At 33.3% G+C, this 16,754-nt stretch overlaps 1 protein-coding gene across 1 annotated transcript in view; it reads right to left on the bottom strand.

Annotated features, from left to right (window-relative positions):
* LOC131846244 (protein winged eye) overlaps positions 1 to 16,754 on the bottom strand; it is a 142,081-nt gene that overhangs the window by 25,910 nt on the left and 99,417 nt on the right. The window contains exons 5-7 of the mRNA XM_059195500.1: positions 15,338 to 15,512; positions 14,384 to 14,579; positions 12,850 to 12,954 (exon numbers count right to left, since the gene is read on the bottom strand). Coding sequence (XP_059051483.1) covers positions 12,850 to 12,954; positions 14,384 to 14,579; positions 15,338 to 15,512 — 476 coding nt within the window. The remainder of the gene's footprint in view (positions 1 to 12,849; positions 12,955 to 14,383; positions 14,580 to 15,337; positions 15,513 to 16,754) is intronic.

Here is a 16,754-nt window from a genome sequence, read left to right as displayed (position 1 = left end):
CTAAAAATACCAATTAAATATTTAATATACTTAGGAAACAATTATAGAACTCCCAATGAATGCTTCTAAAATGTCCGCACTCAGACACGCTCGTAATATTTGAAAGTCGCAGAAATTCTCGATCTCATAATAACCTTCCCTAAAATTTGGTGTTTGCTAAACAATCATCTTTAATTTGAGCCTTAAAATTTAAACATTAGAGATCAATTTTGATTGTAGACATTAAACGAGGGTTAGTTTTAACTGGGGTGTTCACATCCGTCCCTTTGGATGTTGTTTGTACAAAAAATATTGTTGACTTTGCTATTACGAAGTGTGTGTTGACATTTATTTGCATTGCAATTGTAATTTTAAATATAACCTGTGGTCGTGGAAACCATTGGTTCGTTATTATAGGCGGGTTTGTTAATCTGCTGCTCGGTAGTACAAAGTTTCTTGACCAATTAGTTGTCAGTATTTCGCGTTGTGTAGCCGGCTCATAGCAAATTTACATTCAAGATGAATAGCATCCTCATAAAGAAAGCAATAGCAATAATTGTTTAGTAATAACTAGCTACCCGCCCGGCTTCTCACGGGTGTAAGTACATGTTATACATATAAACATTCCTCTTGAATTACTCTATCTATTGCTAAAAACTGCACTAAAATCCGAAACAACTTATTTATACTATGAAAAAATATGCAAACGTAAAAAAATGATATTAAATTTAAAAAATTAATAGTATCCAATACACTTTTCTACAATCAATCTATCTACACCTTATCTTTCCTTACAAAATAAACGTCTGTCTGTCTTTACGTTCGCCAACAGCGGATAGAAACGTCACAGCAAGTAACAGGGGAACAGCGGTCGGCTGGAGGTATGTGGCAGCAATATCTCGACCCCTCTAGTGGAGGGTCGCGATGGGAATTGTCTTCTGGCATCATAGGCCAGGGATGTACAACATAAAAAAAAAATTTTCGAACAATATTTATATATTTTATTATTATCGATATTCTGTCCAATTGTAAATATTTTGTTATTTTTGTTTGTAGTGGAGATGTACATACTACTTACTGATGACTGAGACTAATTTATTTTGTTACTGACCAAATTGCGTAATTATTATTTAAACTTTTATAATTTCGTAATATAGATATAGTAATACAGTTTATATTTACACAAAATGTTAAACATATAGTCTTACAATATGTATTTAATAGAGCTCTAATCTAAAAGTATCTTGGATACTAGCCCATTCTTCGTGGCAGTAGCTTCAAAAATGCTATAAGTTCATAAATTTTGATTGATAAAAAATCTATTATTTTTGTGATTATTGCTAGAAATATCTGGTTAAATACGTTTGACTTTGATATTGGCAGAGGTAATATAAGTATGTGTTTTAGAACTGCAAGAGTTAAGTGGGTTACATTTGCTATTTCAAAAAAATAACTAATCCAAATTATAATGTTAAAAATAATATTAATGAAAATAATGTACCTATTTTCTAAGTATCACAAATTGTTCAATTCATACAATCATTTTATAGAGTTAAATTAAAATTAGCAAATAATCTGCATATTATGCACCTAAATCAACAATGAATAATGTGACTACTTATATCTGACTCATCGCCTTGGTGTACAGAATACATATAAGCTTATACAACTTTAACAATGGTAATATTTACTCAATACTAATTAAATATTTACTTTGTACAATTGCGGTTTAGATATGTAAAACTACGATTCATTAAAAACACATAAAAAATACGAGAAGTAGGTACAGCATAATTTTTTGATAAGTAATGACAGCTGTTCAAGCACTGAATCATTGATCTTGGTTTTAATCAACTCAGTAACAGGTTACATTTCATTTTCAGTAGTTCTACAACCCAAACAATTTTTAAATCTCAAATAGAAACCGATTTTTGAAAAGCAGAATATCTATTGTCTAATGTCGTGTTTCAAACCTACAATAGTGTTTGTATTAGCAATTATCTACACATATAAATAAAATTGGAGTGTCTGTTTGTAATATTGAAATAACCGTTTTTTACTACATGAATATGAATATAAATACGGTACATACACCATTTGTCTGTCTCTCTGTTTGTTCCGGCTAATCTCTGAAATGGCTGGACCGATTTTGACGGAACTTTTATTGGCAGGTAGCTAATGTAATAAGGAGTAACTTCGGCTACTTTTATTTTAGAAAATTATTAATTTTTAATTAATTATATTCCACGCGGACGAAGTCGCGGGCTACAGCTAGTAACAGCTAGTTATAAATAACGTCACGTTTTAGTAAGCTATATATAAATCTATTATTCATTCTTTTTTTCATAACAATTCCTTTTTAGAACCTAGTTGACATAAAACATAATACAAGATTTATGGTATACGATTATGTTGTCTTTCTGTTCTCTGATGTTGTTAAAATAATTGAGATCAAGGATCGAATCATATAAACGTAGTAGTAATTGCATCGGGTATACAAGTAATTACTTTTCATTATAATTGCATTTTGTACAATTGCATAGAAAAATAGTTTTAAAATTAATAGTAATTGATAGCCAGTATTCGAATAGAGGAAGACAAGGCACAGAAACTTCAAGCAAATGAAAGACACAATTGGAGTTATGTCTTATCAAGGTTTAAAGAGTATGATGGAAGATCGTACAAAGTGGCAAGAGCTCCACCGACAAGAGCGTCGCTCATAAATTATGAATGAATAAATCGGTTTTTCATAATAATTACATTTGAATATTTATACACTTGAATTATAAAGTAGTTGCCATAGAAAAAATGGTTTCAAAATTAATAAATGATAGAATAGAATAGAAAATCATTTATTCAAATAAACTTAATTAAAGCGCTGACTTTTGAATAGTCAACATTTTTTTCAAATCTACCGCTTATTCGGAAAGCTGTCTCATCACAAGAAGAATAAGCAAGAAACTTGTGTGTTGCTCTTTTAAACAATCCTTGTTATGATACTAATTAATATTTTATTTATCTTATTTTATTTATTTTATTATATATATTTTATATATCTTTAGAGTGGTAGATAAAAAACAAATTGTTATGACTATTCAAAAGTGCTTAAATTAAGTTTATTTGAATAAATGATTTTCTATTCTATTCTATTCTATCATGCAACCAAAACTGGCAACCCTAATTTCTGTCTTAGGGAGCGTACCAAACGTTTGTGACGGGCGGCCGGGCCCGAATCGTAGCTACGTGATTAGAAATATTCTCTTTGTTGCAACGCTCCTCGCGGCGGCTGACAGTGGCGCCATCTTTAACTAGAAGTGTGTTAGTTCAACTAAGTCCACGTTGTTTTAGCTTTATTTATCTTGACTTGTGTGAGCTTTAAACGGTGATAAGGTCATTGCCATAATCTCTCTAGATAATTTACTCGCTTGATGTATAAATTATACTGTATTCAGATTGTGTTCTAATGTCTCAAGCGCACTTGATCAAGTTTTCTGATACTGAATAAATACTAATAATTGGTATGTATTTAAAGAAACCCCTTTTATTAGATTGTTTACCAGGTTTTAACACTTAACAACTTTTATTTACCCATTTATTTTGAAACTACTTTACACGCGCCTATGTTACTGCATTATATTTTACTGAGTAAATATGATACTAAGTTTAAATTAAGTTTGGCATTATCTAAACGAGTTTGTAATCATTTAAGATTACAAATTTTTTTGAGAGAGTACCATTTCAGTTAGTTCCCATTGTTTCAGGATGCTCTTTATTTTAGTTCCAAAGTAAAAAACATTATTGTTTGTACTAATTATTTAATTATAATTAGGTAAACAACTTCTTATTCAACTGTGTATTTTTTTAGAATCTTTGTTCTACATCTTTGTTATTTTTTTTTATGAAAACATCGTAACAATTTCATCAACGACGTGGAACGTAAATTTACATTAGCAGGTCTTTCTATTTCTTTTGTGTCTAGTCATAAATAACTATTTTTTTAACAAAACATTAGATAAGCACTACTATCTATAGACGGGTCTAACTATGAGTAATATAAAAATAACAGTGTTAACCATAAGCAAACTTTATATACAGGTACGAGTTGTTTATAAAGGTATTAAGTAGATTAAAGTTCTGTCCTGCATTATATTACTCATTATTCTTCGCAATTTTATTATTTACAGTTTAAGAAACGTAAATTCTGAAATTAAATGTCTTCTCAAAAAATGTAAATTACATATTATCAGTATTACTATTATTATTATTATATAAACGCAAAATTATTATCATCTCTCTGATGGCCGTAAAAATGTAACTTTGACTTTTAAACTTGCTTAGACTTCTACGATATAGACATAGCCAAGTGTGGAGTCAAAGTCAAGTTTCCGAAATAAAGATTATTCTATTCTACAAAGTACCAGACCGCAGTTAATCATACATGTATTTAATAAAATAGAGACATTTTGTAAAGATTGTACTGTTTCTGAATATTAAAACTTAAAACATGTGGTTTTATCAAATTAATGAATATAGTTCATGTCACGATATAAACAACTGTCTTTCTACTAAACTTGATCATGACGCATATCCGTGATCCACCGCCGACCACCGCCAATGGCGGGAATAATAAGACAGAATCTTGAATCTCTTTGAATAATTTCCGATTATCTGAGTTACAGTTGTTTATAGAACTAATTTCTAATAACATTTAACACACATATATTTACGTTATAAAACAATAAAATGTCCAAAAATTGTTTAAATTTTAGATACAAATCAGATATTGAATGGCTGTATTACCTTTATCTTAATAATATTATATATGCGAATGTTTGTAAGTATGGATGTTTGTTACTCTTTCACGCAAAAACTACTCAACAGATTTGGATGTAACTTTACAGTAATATAGCTTATGCATCAGACTATCACAGGGTATATTCTATATGAAATTTAACGCGAGTGAAATCGCGAGCATAGCTAGTTAAAAATAAATTTATTTAATGTACGTAATTCCTTATTCTTTTTTTTATTCTATACTAGCTGCGCCGGCGGTTTCACCCGCATGAAATTTATAACCTATATGTTATTCTAATATATAAGCTATATTACTGTAAAGTTTCATCAAAATCTGTTCAGTAGTTTTTGCGTGAAAGAGTAACAAACATCCATGCTCACAAACTTTAGCGTTTATAATACTAATAAGATAAGATTTCTAAAAATTAAAAATGTCCTTAAATCAGATTTAGACTTTTTATTATCTAAATTTGTATCATACTCTAATTTCATTCTATAATGATAATATAACTACCACAGTTTGTTGAAATAGTTGACTACTTTAGGATACGGTCGATTTTATAATCGCCTCACGACATATAAATATCAAACAATTCTTTCACAGTTGGTTATAAGTAGTATGAGTACGCTCGCGGAGCACTAAATCAAATTTTTATACATAATATTTCGTCACGAGCCCACATGTTTTCGACCACTGCTGCGGGCGTTATTACTCACACCACTGCAACCTAAAATAGATTCTCTAGCTATGAGCAATAGAAGTTAAATTTCAATATACGATAATTTATCACGCATCACGTTCTAATTGTTACTATACTTTACGAGCACATCTCTCATTTCTGTGATCCTAGTACTCGATATACAACTTTGTATCTGTGTGAATAAAGATTATTTCTGCATCCACGTTTGTAAAGTACGTGTTTATTGCATTGAGATGCCTCGAGGGTTGCAAGGGGGAGTAATAACAACAGTAATCGATTTTTAGGGTTCCGTAATATACCTAAAGCGAAATGTATAATAATTTCGTCTAGGCCATACACATAAAAGTTCTAGTAAGTCGACACCTGCGATTTAGTTATAAAGGAAAACGATATCAAATGTCCTGCATACACGTTTAAGGTATTCTCAACTTTAATAAATATATACAGTGAGTGCCTTTTCAATTAACAATGAAATTTACACTAAAATATTTTGAATACTTCGTTGGGGAGTTATTACTGATCTACACTATTTTAAAACTGGAATACGATATGAATGTTCAGTGTTTGTGTATACATATATTTGTAGAGTGCATCTGTTTGTAAAATTCTTTCACCATTTATTAATTATCATTCTGGATGGACGTTTTAACAAACGAAACTGGGACTGAGCTGCTTGTACAAAAACTACTGTACATTTCTATTTAGCAATAAGCACAGTTTACAATTTAATTCGGTTTTAGTAATAGCTAGTAATGTAATCCTTGAAAACCATGTTAATACCTAGTGAATTTGTCACCATGGACTATCTGACCTGACTTCATGTTCATCTTATCACCCTTCACTGGTGTTCCACCAGCAAATAAAATATAAAAATATCGTTTGAAGTTGGTTTGAAAATGTAGTTCAAGTATCAAGCACACATAAAATAAAAGAGTCAGTGACATTTTGTACTGAATCGCATGTTATCCTATCATCAAAGCATATACAGGCGGTTTATAAAAGGCAGCGAAATATTTTTTGCGACACGAAAACTCATGAAAGGTATAAAAGTGGGCGCAATTTAATGTAATTGTGGTACTCTGATTAGCATGTAATTGGCGCGGTGTAAATAATTACAAACATTGTATCCGGCTGCTTCTACGATGCTATCGTGGTATTCGTTGCAGGCTTGATAATATGGCAAAGCGTATAGTCATATAGATATATACTAGTTGCTGTTTAGTTGTATTCATACATTTAAATCGCCCAATGATCAAAATCATAATTTTTTTACATAGATCATAAAATTTCAAAATAAATAAATAAATAAAATACTAATTTCACATTCAGTAAGACTATAGACCAATAATAATATTAAAGACAAACAATAATAATCTATTCTCAATTTGACCACAGACTTTAACAATAAATAAGAGTATATATATGGGTATGTCTGTCAAATAGATGTTAGTGTGTAATAGTGTACAAAATTTCATACTCCTCAGTCAGCGAAATTTTCGCAAAATGGGATCAAAGGTTTGTTTCAAGTTGCTTCACGTATTTATATTATTAACATCATATTTTACAAAGGGCATGTAAATATATTTATGTCTATATTAATAGAATTTAATATGAAGATATATTATGAAAACCGACATTATAGGCCATTTTCTAACTAAAAATGGGGATGAACCGGGAATTATATCTAGTAACATTTACACAGACATGGTCCACAAATAGCCCGTGGGTGGTCATTAAAATGACGAATAGATTTTCGCAATAAACAGCGCATGTTGCATGTAATCTAAATTATTCACTGCACGAACGCGATGGGTAGAACGATTAGCTATTTGTGATAATTAGGCCGAGTGTCTAATAAGTAAATTTAGTTTACAATTTCAGCTGCTTCATTTGTATTATGGTATAATAAGGAGTTGGAAAAATCAGTAATTTTGTGTAAAGAATCATTAAATGTAGGTTCCCTACCAGCCAACTGAGAGGAGTAGTTATGAGTGTTTAGTAAGTAATTTTAATTTACAATTTCTGCTGTAATACTTTTATATTATTGTTTAGCAAGGAGTATCAATTTTGTGTAAAAAATATTAAATCTAGATTCCTTCCACCATCTTGAGATAGATGATATTATAACATCGTATTTCAATTTTGATAGGATAATACAACTATAATAGAATAATAAAGATGGATGGTGGCAAGGAAGGAAAAAGAGAATGGATTAAAGTTAAATGCTTCGTTTTTAGTAGCAGCAAAACCAAGTTTATTTTAAAGACACGACGTATAAAATAAGTGTGAGTGCAGGGTGGTGCAAGCTTATAGAACGAACGAAAAACGAAATCAACGATTATAATCCGATAATGGAAAGATACAGGTGCTGGGGTGGCTTAGGTCATCCTACCATGACCACTTACCGTTTTCTAATAAAAAGATGTGAAAACTGTAAGCCTTGTTTTTTTGGAACCACCGAATGGTAAGTCCCAACCATCGCCTATAGGTGGAAAAGGGATTGTTAGTAATGTGGACGGATGATCTTATTGCTAGCAATATACCAAGTCAGGTTGACCTCCACGTGGTTCCCCGTGGAAACTATCGTGATAAATTCTTGGTGAATTTGTCACGATGGGCTAACTGACCTGACCTCATGCTCATCTTATCATCCTCCACTGGTGCTCCTCTAGCGTAAATCGTTAGCGCAGGAGGGTGCATGGTGCGTCCATTATCATCCATAAAAAAACCGTCGCCTATAGGGGGTGCATAAAATAAACAACCTACCGAGTATACATATAAATTTAAATTTTATCTAAATCGGTTAAGTCGTTAAGGAGAAGGATCGCGAAGAAGGAAGAGCAAATAATACTGTGATAATAGAATTTTATATATAAGGAGGAGAAAGGAGTTTGGATAATAAAATTCACAATTATATTAATAATGGAAATGAAACTCACGTAGTTAAGTTCACAGCCTTGAAGGATCGAGCGGTTAGTTAGCGGATAATGGTGGAATTCTTTAGATGTTATATTGCGTAGACAAATGCCAGGCGTTGGTTAGTAATCGATTAACCATAAGCGGTTAACCTTTGTAACCGCACGATAATGTTTATGTATTAAACATTTTAAATTCCATAGAAGGAAATCCATTCGTTTAATGTGAATAAAACATTGAATTAGACTTCGTTGGTGTAGCAGTTTATTACATCGCATTATTTCGCTTATATTTCGGTCGGGGATTCGATTCCTCAAATGTATAAATTTTTGTATTGATCTGGGAGTTTTCTATGTGTTGTACGTACTAGCTCTTTCCCATGATTACGTCCACTTTTTTATGAGATAAAAGATGCCTATCTGTCCTAGCAATATAGTCTATTGTAGCGCAAAATTTAACTCAGCCGTTTTGTCGTGAAAAAGTTACAGAAAGACAAACAGTAAAACAAACTTTTGTATCTATAATACTAGTTCGGATGTACTCTTTTATATAACTTTAGTAAATGCTTTGCCTAGTTCGAGACTAAATGGCGCTCTGTGAATTGTTCTGGATAATTATTCTTGTCGTATTTAATAGTTAACTACTTAATAGAAATGAGTTAAGAAATAATATATATTTGTGATCACAAAATTGCTATGCACAATACTGTGCTTCGAGACACAACTTACTGTCACTATTTACTGCGCAACTCAGATATTGTCAAAAATTGGGCAACTTGCGAGTGATGCATGCAGGCAGGACTGGTAATTTTAGGGGCCTAACTAAATGGCGCCAGAGATGTGTAAACACTCTTCCACAATTGAGTAGGATCTAATAGGTCGCCCTAATAATGAGATTAGGTCTGCCCTACACCATCTACATGGCCGGCCAACGCCGCTAGAGTAGCAGTAGGATGTTAACACGAACTTGCGACTCCCGCGACTGCGCGTTTAGATACACTATGTGGTTTTTTATTACTTACAGCATTAACCATTTATATGGATTATAAATACATCTGTTCGTCTGTTTATCATTCCACGACTAAATATCTGAACCGATCTCAATGATAGACTTGAAGTTAGACAGTGTGATCTATTATCTAAAAACAAAGTAGACGTAGTCACAGTTAATGACTAGTCTTTAAATAAAACGACCTCCGTCGTTAAATATATAGCTTCAAGTGAACTATACGATAAAATATCTCTAGGTTATATCGACAATGCATAATTTCTTATTAGCATATAATTGTCGGATACTAACGCATATCATAAATCGCAATACAAAAGCTGCACACAAATGGAATATTACAACAAATTAAAATGTCCGCAGTGAGGAAAACCGCAATTACGCAGCCATCGGACATGCACGAGTAGTTTGTTCGTAACGGGCAAAATAAACGTTAAAGAAGTCCTTAAGTACTAATGTTTAAGTTATATGTATTATATTCTATGTTTGTACAATTAGCATAAGGAACAAACGAGGTGGACGAGGCTAATGAAACTGTTGGTACCTAAGTGATTTCCGCAAAATTTCATTTGACTGATTTGATATTTCTGCAAAACTTAGTTTTGTATATTTTAGTTTCTCTAATAATGTGTATAATAGAATATAGGTGAATATAGGTGATTGCCATAAAATCGCACTAATCTTGAGTTATGTGTTCCGAATACATATTAGAGACTCAGAGCAGAACTAATATAAAAAAATCAAAAAATTTATTTAAGGATGCAAAACTTGGTTTCATATTTTTACTTTACCAAATAATTATATAATAGAATACAGTTGATTTCCATATAATAGCATCAACTTTAATTTAGGCATTCATATTACAGATCCACAGCCAGAAGCAATAAGTAAAAGAAATAAGTTTCCTACTTAACACGAATAAAATTAAAAGGTAGTAAGGTACCATCACCGAAAATGTTAAATGGAGAAAAAAGTATACAATATCAGCACTTTTTCATTCCCGAATGTCAAAAAGTACAATAGACTAGTAGTGCACGAGGGAGAAAATAAAAAAACTTTATAAAAAGGCGGCCAGAGTGGCGCAGCAATAGAAGTCTAATAGCCCGCTTTTTTTGGAGAGGTCCATGTTCAGCAAAGGAATACTAATGGATTGTCATGGTTACAAGTCTATACATGATATTAGACAGACAGGATATGTGCAATATTTTATTTGCAACTAGATTTACCCGCGACTTCGTACGGGTGGAATTTAAGTTGATTTTTCTAAAATAAAAGTAGCTTAAGTTACTCCTTATTACATCAGCTACCTGCTAATAAAAGTCCCGTCAAAATCGGTCCAGCCATTTCAGAGATTAGCCGGAACAAACAGACAGATAGACAGACAAAAATTGTAAAAAATGGTATTTTGGTCTACGTACCGTATTTATATTCATGTAGTAAAAAGCGGTTATTTCAATATGACAAACAGGCACTCCAATTTTATTTGTATGTATAGATAAAAAGAAACATTTACAACTATACTATCTGTTTGATGTTTAAAACAACTGAACTAAACGTAATGAAATTTGATGTGAAGATATCATTTATCTCTAATAATATTCTGGAAGTTAATATATACGAAGTTGCAAGTAAAAGCTAGCTTCTTAGACACTTGGATGTTGACGGTCTTGGTGACCTAACGGTTCAGCTTTATTTCCGATAGTCGCGTGTTCGATTCCTCGCACAGTGCAGACATTTGTATTCATGAGGGTCTGGGTCTGGATATTGTCTAAAAATGTATATTACCCATAGCATAAAACACTGCTTGGGACTAGATAGAGCTGTATGGACTGTCCAGGGTTGTTATTATTATTATTATATACATATAGTGCCTTAAATAAATAGAATAATTCGAGAAACAAGGACCAGGTGATCAAATTGATCAAATTAAGGCAATAATGCAAGTAGGCGCAGCTCAGAAGAAATGTATTATATACATATAGAGCCCAAATAAATGTAGAAGAATTCACAAAACAAGAACCAGATGATGAAATTGATCATATTAAGAGAATAATGCACGTAGGCGCAGCTCAGAAGAAATGTATTATATACATATAGAGCCCAAATAAATGTAGAAGAATTCACAAAACAAGAACCAGATAATGAAATTGATCATATTAAGAGAATAATGCACGTAGGCACAGCTCAGAAAAAATGTATTAAATACATATAGTGCCTAAATAAACGTAGAAGAATTCACAAAACAAGAACCAGATGATGTAATTGATCAAATTAAGGGAACAATGCACGTAGGCGCAGCACAGAAGAAATGTATTATAGAAAATGTATAAATTCGTAACAACGAAATAAAAGAACAAAATGAATACGCTTGCCTGGATTTCTGACGAGAAATTCAGCCCCTTTTATTCGATTCATTCATATTCGATGCTTACCACAGCGTATAGGATACTGAAAACTGTTTAAGAATCTATTGGGGAAAGTCTTTAGATGGTATAATTACTATCATCATCATCATCATCTCAGCCCGGAAGACGTCCACTGCTGAACCAAGGCCTCTCCCAAAGATCTATAATAATTAATAATATAATATAATAACAATATAATAACTTGATGAAATAATAATAATATATGACTACTTGCCTACCCGGCAACAGTAGTTTTGTCATGTAAATTTATATCGCTATTAAAAAATGGGTTGGCGGTAGAAGGGAGAAACTTTAGGAGTGTATTTATAATACAAAAAAATAAAAAAATTTTGTACGAAAATAAAAACATAATTTTGGGGTGGCCCACCCTTATCACATAGGGGTATAAAACATATTATCTAGGATATAATCTATTCACAGACCTACTGAGTATACATATAAATTTTCGTGAAAATCAGTTAAACCGTTTCGGAGCAATTTTGAAAAACGAAGGAAGCGTCGTCGCGTCGCTGCTATTAATTTTTATTCAATACGCATTTAAAACACTATTGAATTAAGCCTTATTACAGAGTACTTCTTATGCTTCGGTAATATTCATTTAATTACATTTTTTGCAAAGCAAAAGAAATAGAAAAATCAGTTACACCTTGAAATTAAAACAGCCTGTAATCAATTTGAGCGCGGCACTCAAAAATAGACCTTAACACGAACGCAGTACAGTCCTAGCAGCGGTTTTTTTTCTAACACAGCCCGTTCTTACTTACGTGGCCTTCGATAGCTTTTAATTTACTTTTTTTTTCATTACCAAGCGCATCACGGTAAATACATAGTAGTACCAGGCTTACAGAAGTGTCGAGGAGGCGTCTGTCTATCGATGGCGTAAGCACTATCGATGTGACTGTCAATAACGGAGATAAGACTGTGTGAGTGAGTAGGAATGTTGTGCCGTACAAATGGAAAGAGAACGAGTTTCCTTGTAGTGAGGGGAAATCTTTATCTTATATCAAAGAGTAGTGATGTAGACATACCAATATCGTGCATTCTTTGTTGGGCGTCTTTCTGAGACAGCGCCGCGAGTAGGCCCGCATCGCCGACTCGCTGTCGGGCAACCGCAATGCCAACGGGAATGGAACCTGTAAGATGATCTTTATAAACACACTGGCTACACTTTTTGTATCAACTTACGTACATCATTTCATTGCTACTACATTATTATACAGGTATGAAAAGTAGTTTCATTATTAATTATCAAATAACAATGATTTTTATACTACAAAATGTAACTTTTAAGTAAGAATGAATTTTACTCATCATAATTCGGGACTAAAAACAAACGACTATATTTAAGTACGCCATATATTTACTATTCTGTACACTTTCAGTAGGTACATTTATTTTTGTATGTGTATTTAAAAAGATAAAAAAATCTAGGTTTTTCTACTTAATTACACGAATCTTTAAGTAGTTACTACATACACCCGAAGCCAGGTTAATGACGTTACGCTCTCTCAATTCTAAGCGATGATGACAATAAACTATGCTACTTACAGTCGCCCCTTGGATGGGGGACGTTTTTTATTTTTTGGTATTGTGTACCAATCTATTGATAAAGTCACCCCCATTGTCTTTAGTATCTTGTTCGACTATTTAGTTACTTCGTAGATAATTAAACTAAGTAGCTATGCATGTTTCGAGTAAATCCCTCTGGTTATATTAGGAAATCATAAAGAAGTCATTATTGGCTACGTTAAAGCAATCATCGAATGATAATTACAGTCAATAATAATGATGAACAAATATTGATATAACCAATATTTATTCTCACCCCACATACCCAACAGGAGAGAAAGAGAGCCGAATAGTATTGGCTTGTCGTTAATTCTTCTCTATACACATTTCTTCCTTCTTCTGAGTCAGACTGATTATCTATATAATAGATATATCTTTATACAGACGGTATTTTGAGAGCGACAAGACTCGAACCGGTGGCATGCATTTGATAAATTGTAGAAGTGAATAATAAAAGAGATATATGTAAGGTAGTAGATATATCCCTCTCTATCGTATCGAGTCGAGTGTATTGTATAATAAATAATAAATATAATTGCCTTATAGAATAGATGTGAGTGTGTCTTTATCTCCCGATCCTCTCTGCCTACCGCGGAAAAGATATGCTTAAAGCAAGTGTAGATCCCCTCCGTCGTTGCAATAAGACTTTTACAAAGTTAATGATGATTAATTTACTGAGAATTAATTTCATTTCTATTCAAAATAAAATGCCTATATATTTTCATTACACTCTCACTAATGAACATTTATTTAGAGCGCGCGAAATTTAGGTAAAATATAATTGAATTATGACCATCTATTTCATTAATCTTAATAAGGTCCTAGTACATATTTAGAAGAAGCGGTAGGCATTTCAGTTCAAATATGAGTTGACACATGCCTCCTGCCTAGAGCGGCTTTTTCTTGCTCTTCTTGCGAGCGTAAATATCCATCGCCGTCTCGCGTATTGGCGTACGTAACTACTAGGATCGCATAACAACACAGATGTCTCACCATTGTTCAGCGATGCGGGTATAGAAGGCGTGTGGTCGGGCTTGTTGCCCGGCGAGGCCTGTTCTAATTTCACAGCGACCAATTCGGAGACGTGGACGTGTTGAGGCTCTCGTTTGACCTGGACCACGTTCTGACCTGTGACCCCCAGCCACGTTACTGGGTTCGTCCGGCTACATCCGCCGTCCGTGTGAATAACCTATATTTCAAAGCAAAAATTTCAAATTAAGAACATTGAATGTACTGTGTTTGTTAACTGTAATAATACAAGTATTATATTATTACTTATACTTATAGGTCACGTCTGCATTCCTAATACAATGACATATTTTTGGTGTATAATATTAATGAAATAAACACGAATTTTTTGTCTTTTGTTATTTCTGGATCAGTATCGATCGTACTATGGTCGTTTGGTCGTGTTGAATCACGATTTAAATTAACAATATTTTCGTGATACGTCACAACCACCTGATATAAATGTTTCCATTATTTTTATCTATAACTAGCTGTTATCCGCGACTTTGTCCGCGTGGCATTTATTTTTTTATTAAAATTAAGAAAACTAGCCTAAGTTACTCTTTTATAGGGAGTATAACTTATACTCGCATATGGCTACTGTCGTAAGAAGCATTAACAATAGCTATCTGCGTGTCCTGTCAAAATCGGGGCTACCGTTTCAGAGATTAGCAAGACAAAACAGACAGACAAACAATTTTTTTTTTATTACCTAAGTTACTGTATATACTTTTATACGTGAAAGAACAACAAACAGACTCTTGAAATTTATTTATTTTTATAGATACACAGATAAAGAACGTAAGTAAATGATATTAATCCTTACATATAATTTATCGAAACGGTAGGTACATCGCAAGTGGTTAGGTATTTTGGACAGGCAATAAATATCACTTATTCTATTAAGAAAATCTTTAAAGTCAAATGATCTTAACTTACTTTTTTAGGAGAATTCGTCAAGCATGTATTGCACGAGCGTTTCGCCTGCTCCGTCTTTATGGTGAGCGGCTGCATGACGGTCAGCCCGTCGAGGAGCTGCCGGTCACCAGGACAACAGAGCGTGTCAGGCAGACATGGTTTCCCCAGTTTAGCCTCATCCATTTTGTTGGGATCTCTGTTAAATGGACAGAATTTTTATGAATAAAATTAAATTAACCAGTGATTTAATTAAAAAAAATGAGAGAGTAATGCACTGAGTTACTGCTTTTTTTGCATCATAGTGGTGCACATAACGCTGAGAGTTAACAGAAGATAGTTTTTGCTTCTTTTTTCCTATACAATTTTTTTTTAATTCTTTTTATTCTATGTTGTAAATTGCGTATGTAAGTATAAACTTAATATTTATTTATCTTTCCTTTGGAACCATCCTAATTCTGTTGGGCCCAGCTGATTTTTTTATAACTTCAGCGAACAATAGGGTTTAGTTCCGCCATTCAAACCACGCGGAAGAACTTATGGAGCGGCTGAAGGCCAACTCTCGCCTGAGGGATACGACTTTAGTCGGAGTGCACCGCTAGGGGTTCGCTTGGCTCAGATCGTCGTAATTTCGATCCCCGATTGAATTGTAGGTGGGACAGATCTCTATCATTCCTACCATGTATGTATTACAGATCTTTTTTAAAAAAAACATAGCATTACTACTGAAAGTAAGCAATGGGCTGTCAGATCTGACTTCATCCTCCACTGGTGTCAGATTTCACACAAATTTGAAACCGTTACCGCAAGCGGGTACGGGTACTCTACCCGCAGTGCATTCCATTAAAACAGGTTGTAACATGTGATACATCTGATTACCACGAATATAATGCCACAACAGCCAGATGTAACATTAACGGCATATATGTTTAATAATAATAATAACCTAGAAAAAATCACACATTATCTAATTCCAAGGTAAGCAGAGCTTGTGTTATGTGTATTAGACAACAACCACTACAAAACACCCAGACTGATACAAATAATAATGAATACAAATGTGTGTACCGTCCGAGGAATAGAACCCGCTACCATCAAAACTAAAGCGGTTTTTTTCGGGCTACTCTAAAGCTGTTGAACGCCGGACTTTACAGCTTCACCGGAAGATAGGGGGCGACTGCAGATGGCAATCCAAACCTAAAAGACTTTTGGAGCGACTGAAGGCCAACTCCCGCCTGATGGATACAACTTTAGTATGAGGACACCGCTAGGAATTTGAACCTCAGCTCAGGCGGTCGTAACTTTGGTCCCCGATTGATTTATAATAGGCATAAATTAAGTTTTAAAATAAGCATAACTTACTTGTCAGTGAGGAGTACTCGCTGGAGGCAGTTGAGCAACTCAACCTGCAGTGGTGACTACGGAGAGTTCGGTGGTGGAG

The sequence above is a fragment of the Achroia grisella genome, unplaced genomic scaffold, assembly GCF_030625045.1.
Source record: "Achroia grisella isolate CSIRO2021 unplaced genomic scaffold, CSIRO_AGI_Agris_v1 utg509, whole genome shotgun sequence".
In the NCBI taxonomy this organism is placed as follows: domain Eukaryota; kingdom Metazoa; phylum Arthropoda; class Insecta; order Lepidoptera; family Pyralidae; genus Achroia; species Achroia grisella.
Note: the sequence above shows the minus strand (reverse complement) of the source record. Positions and strands in the feature narration are given on the sequence as shown.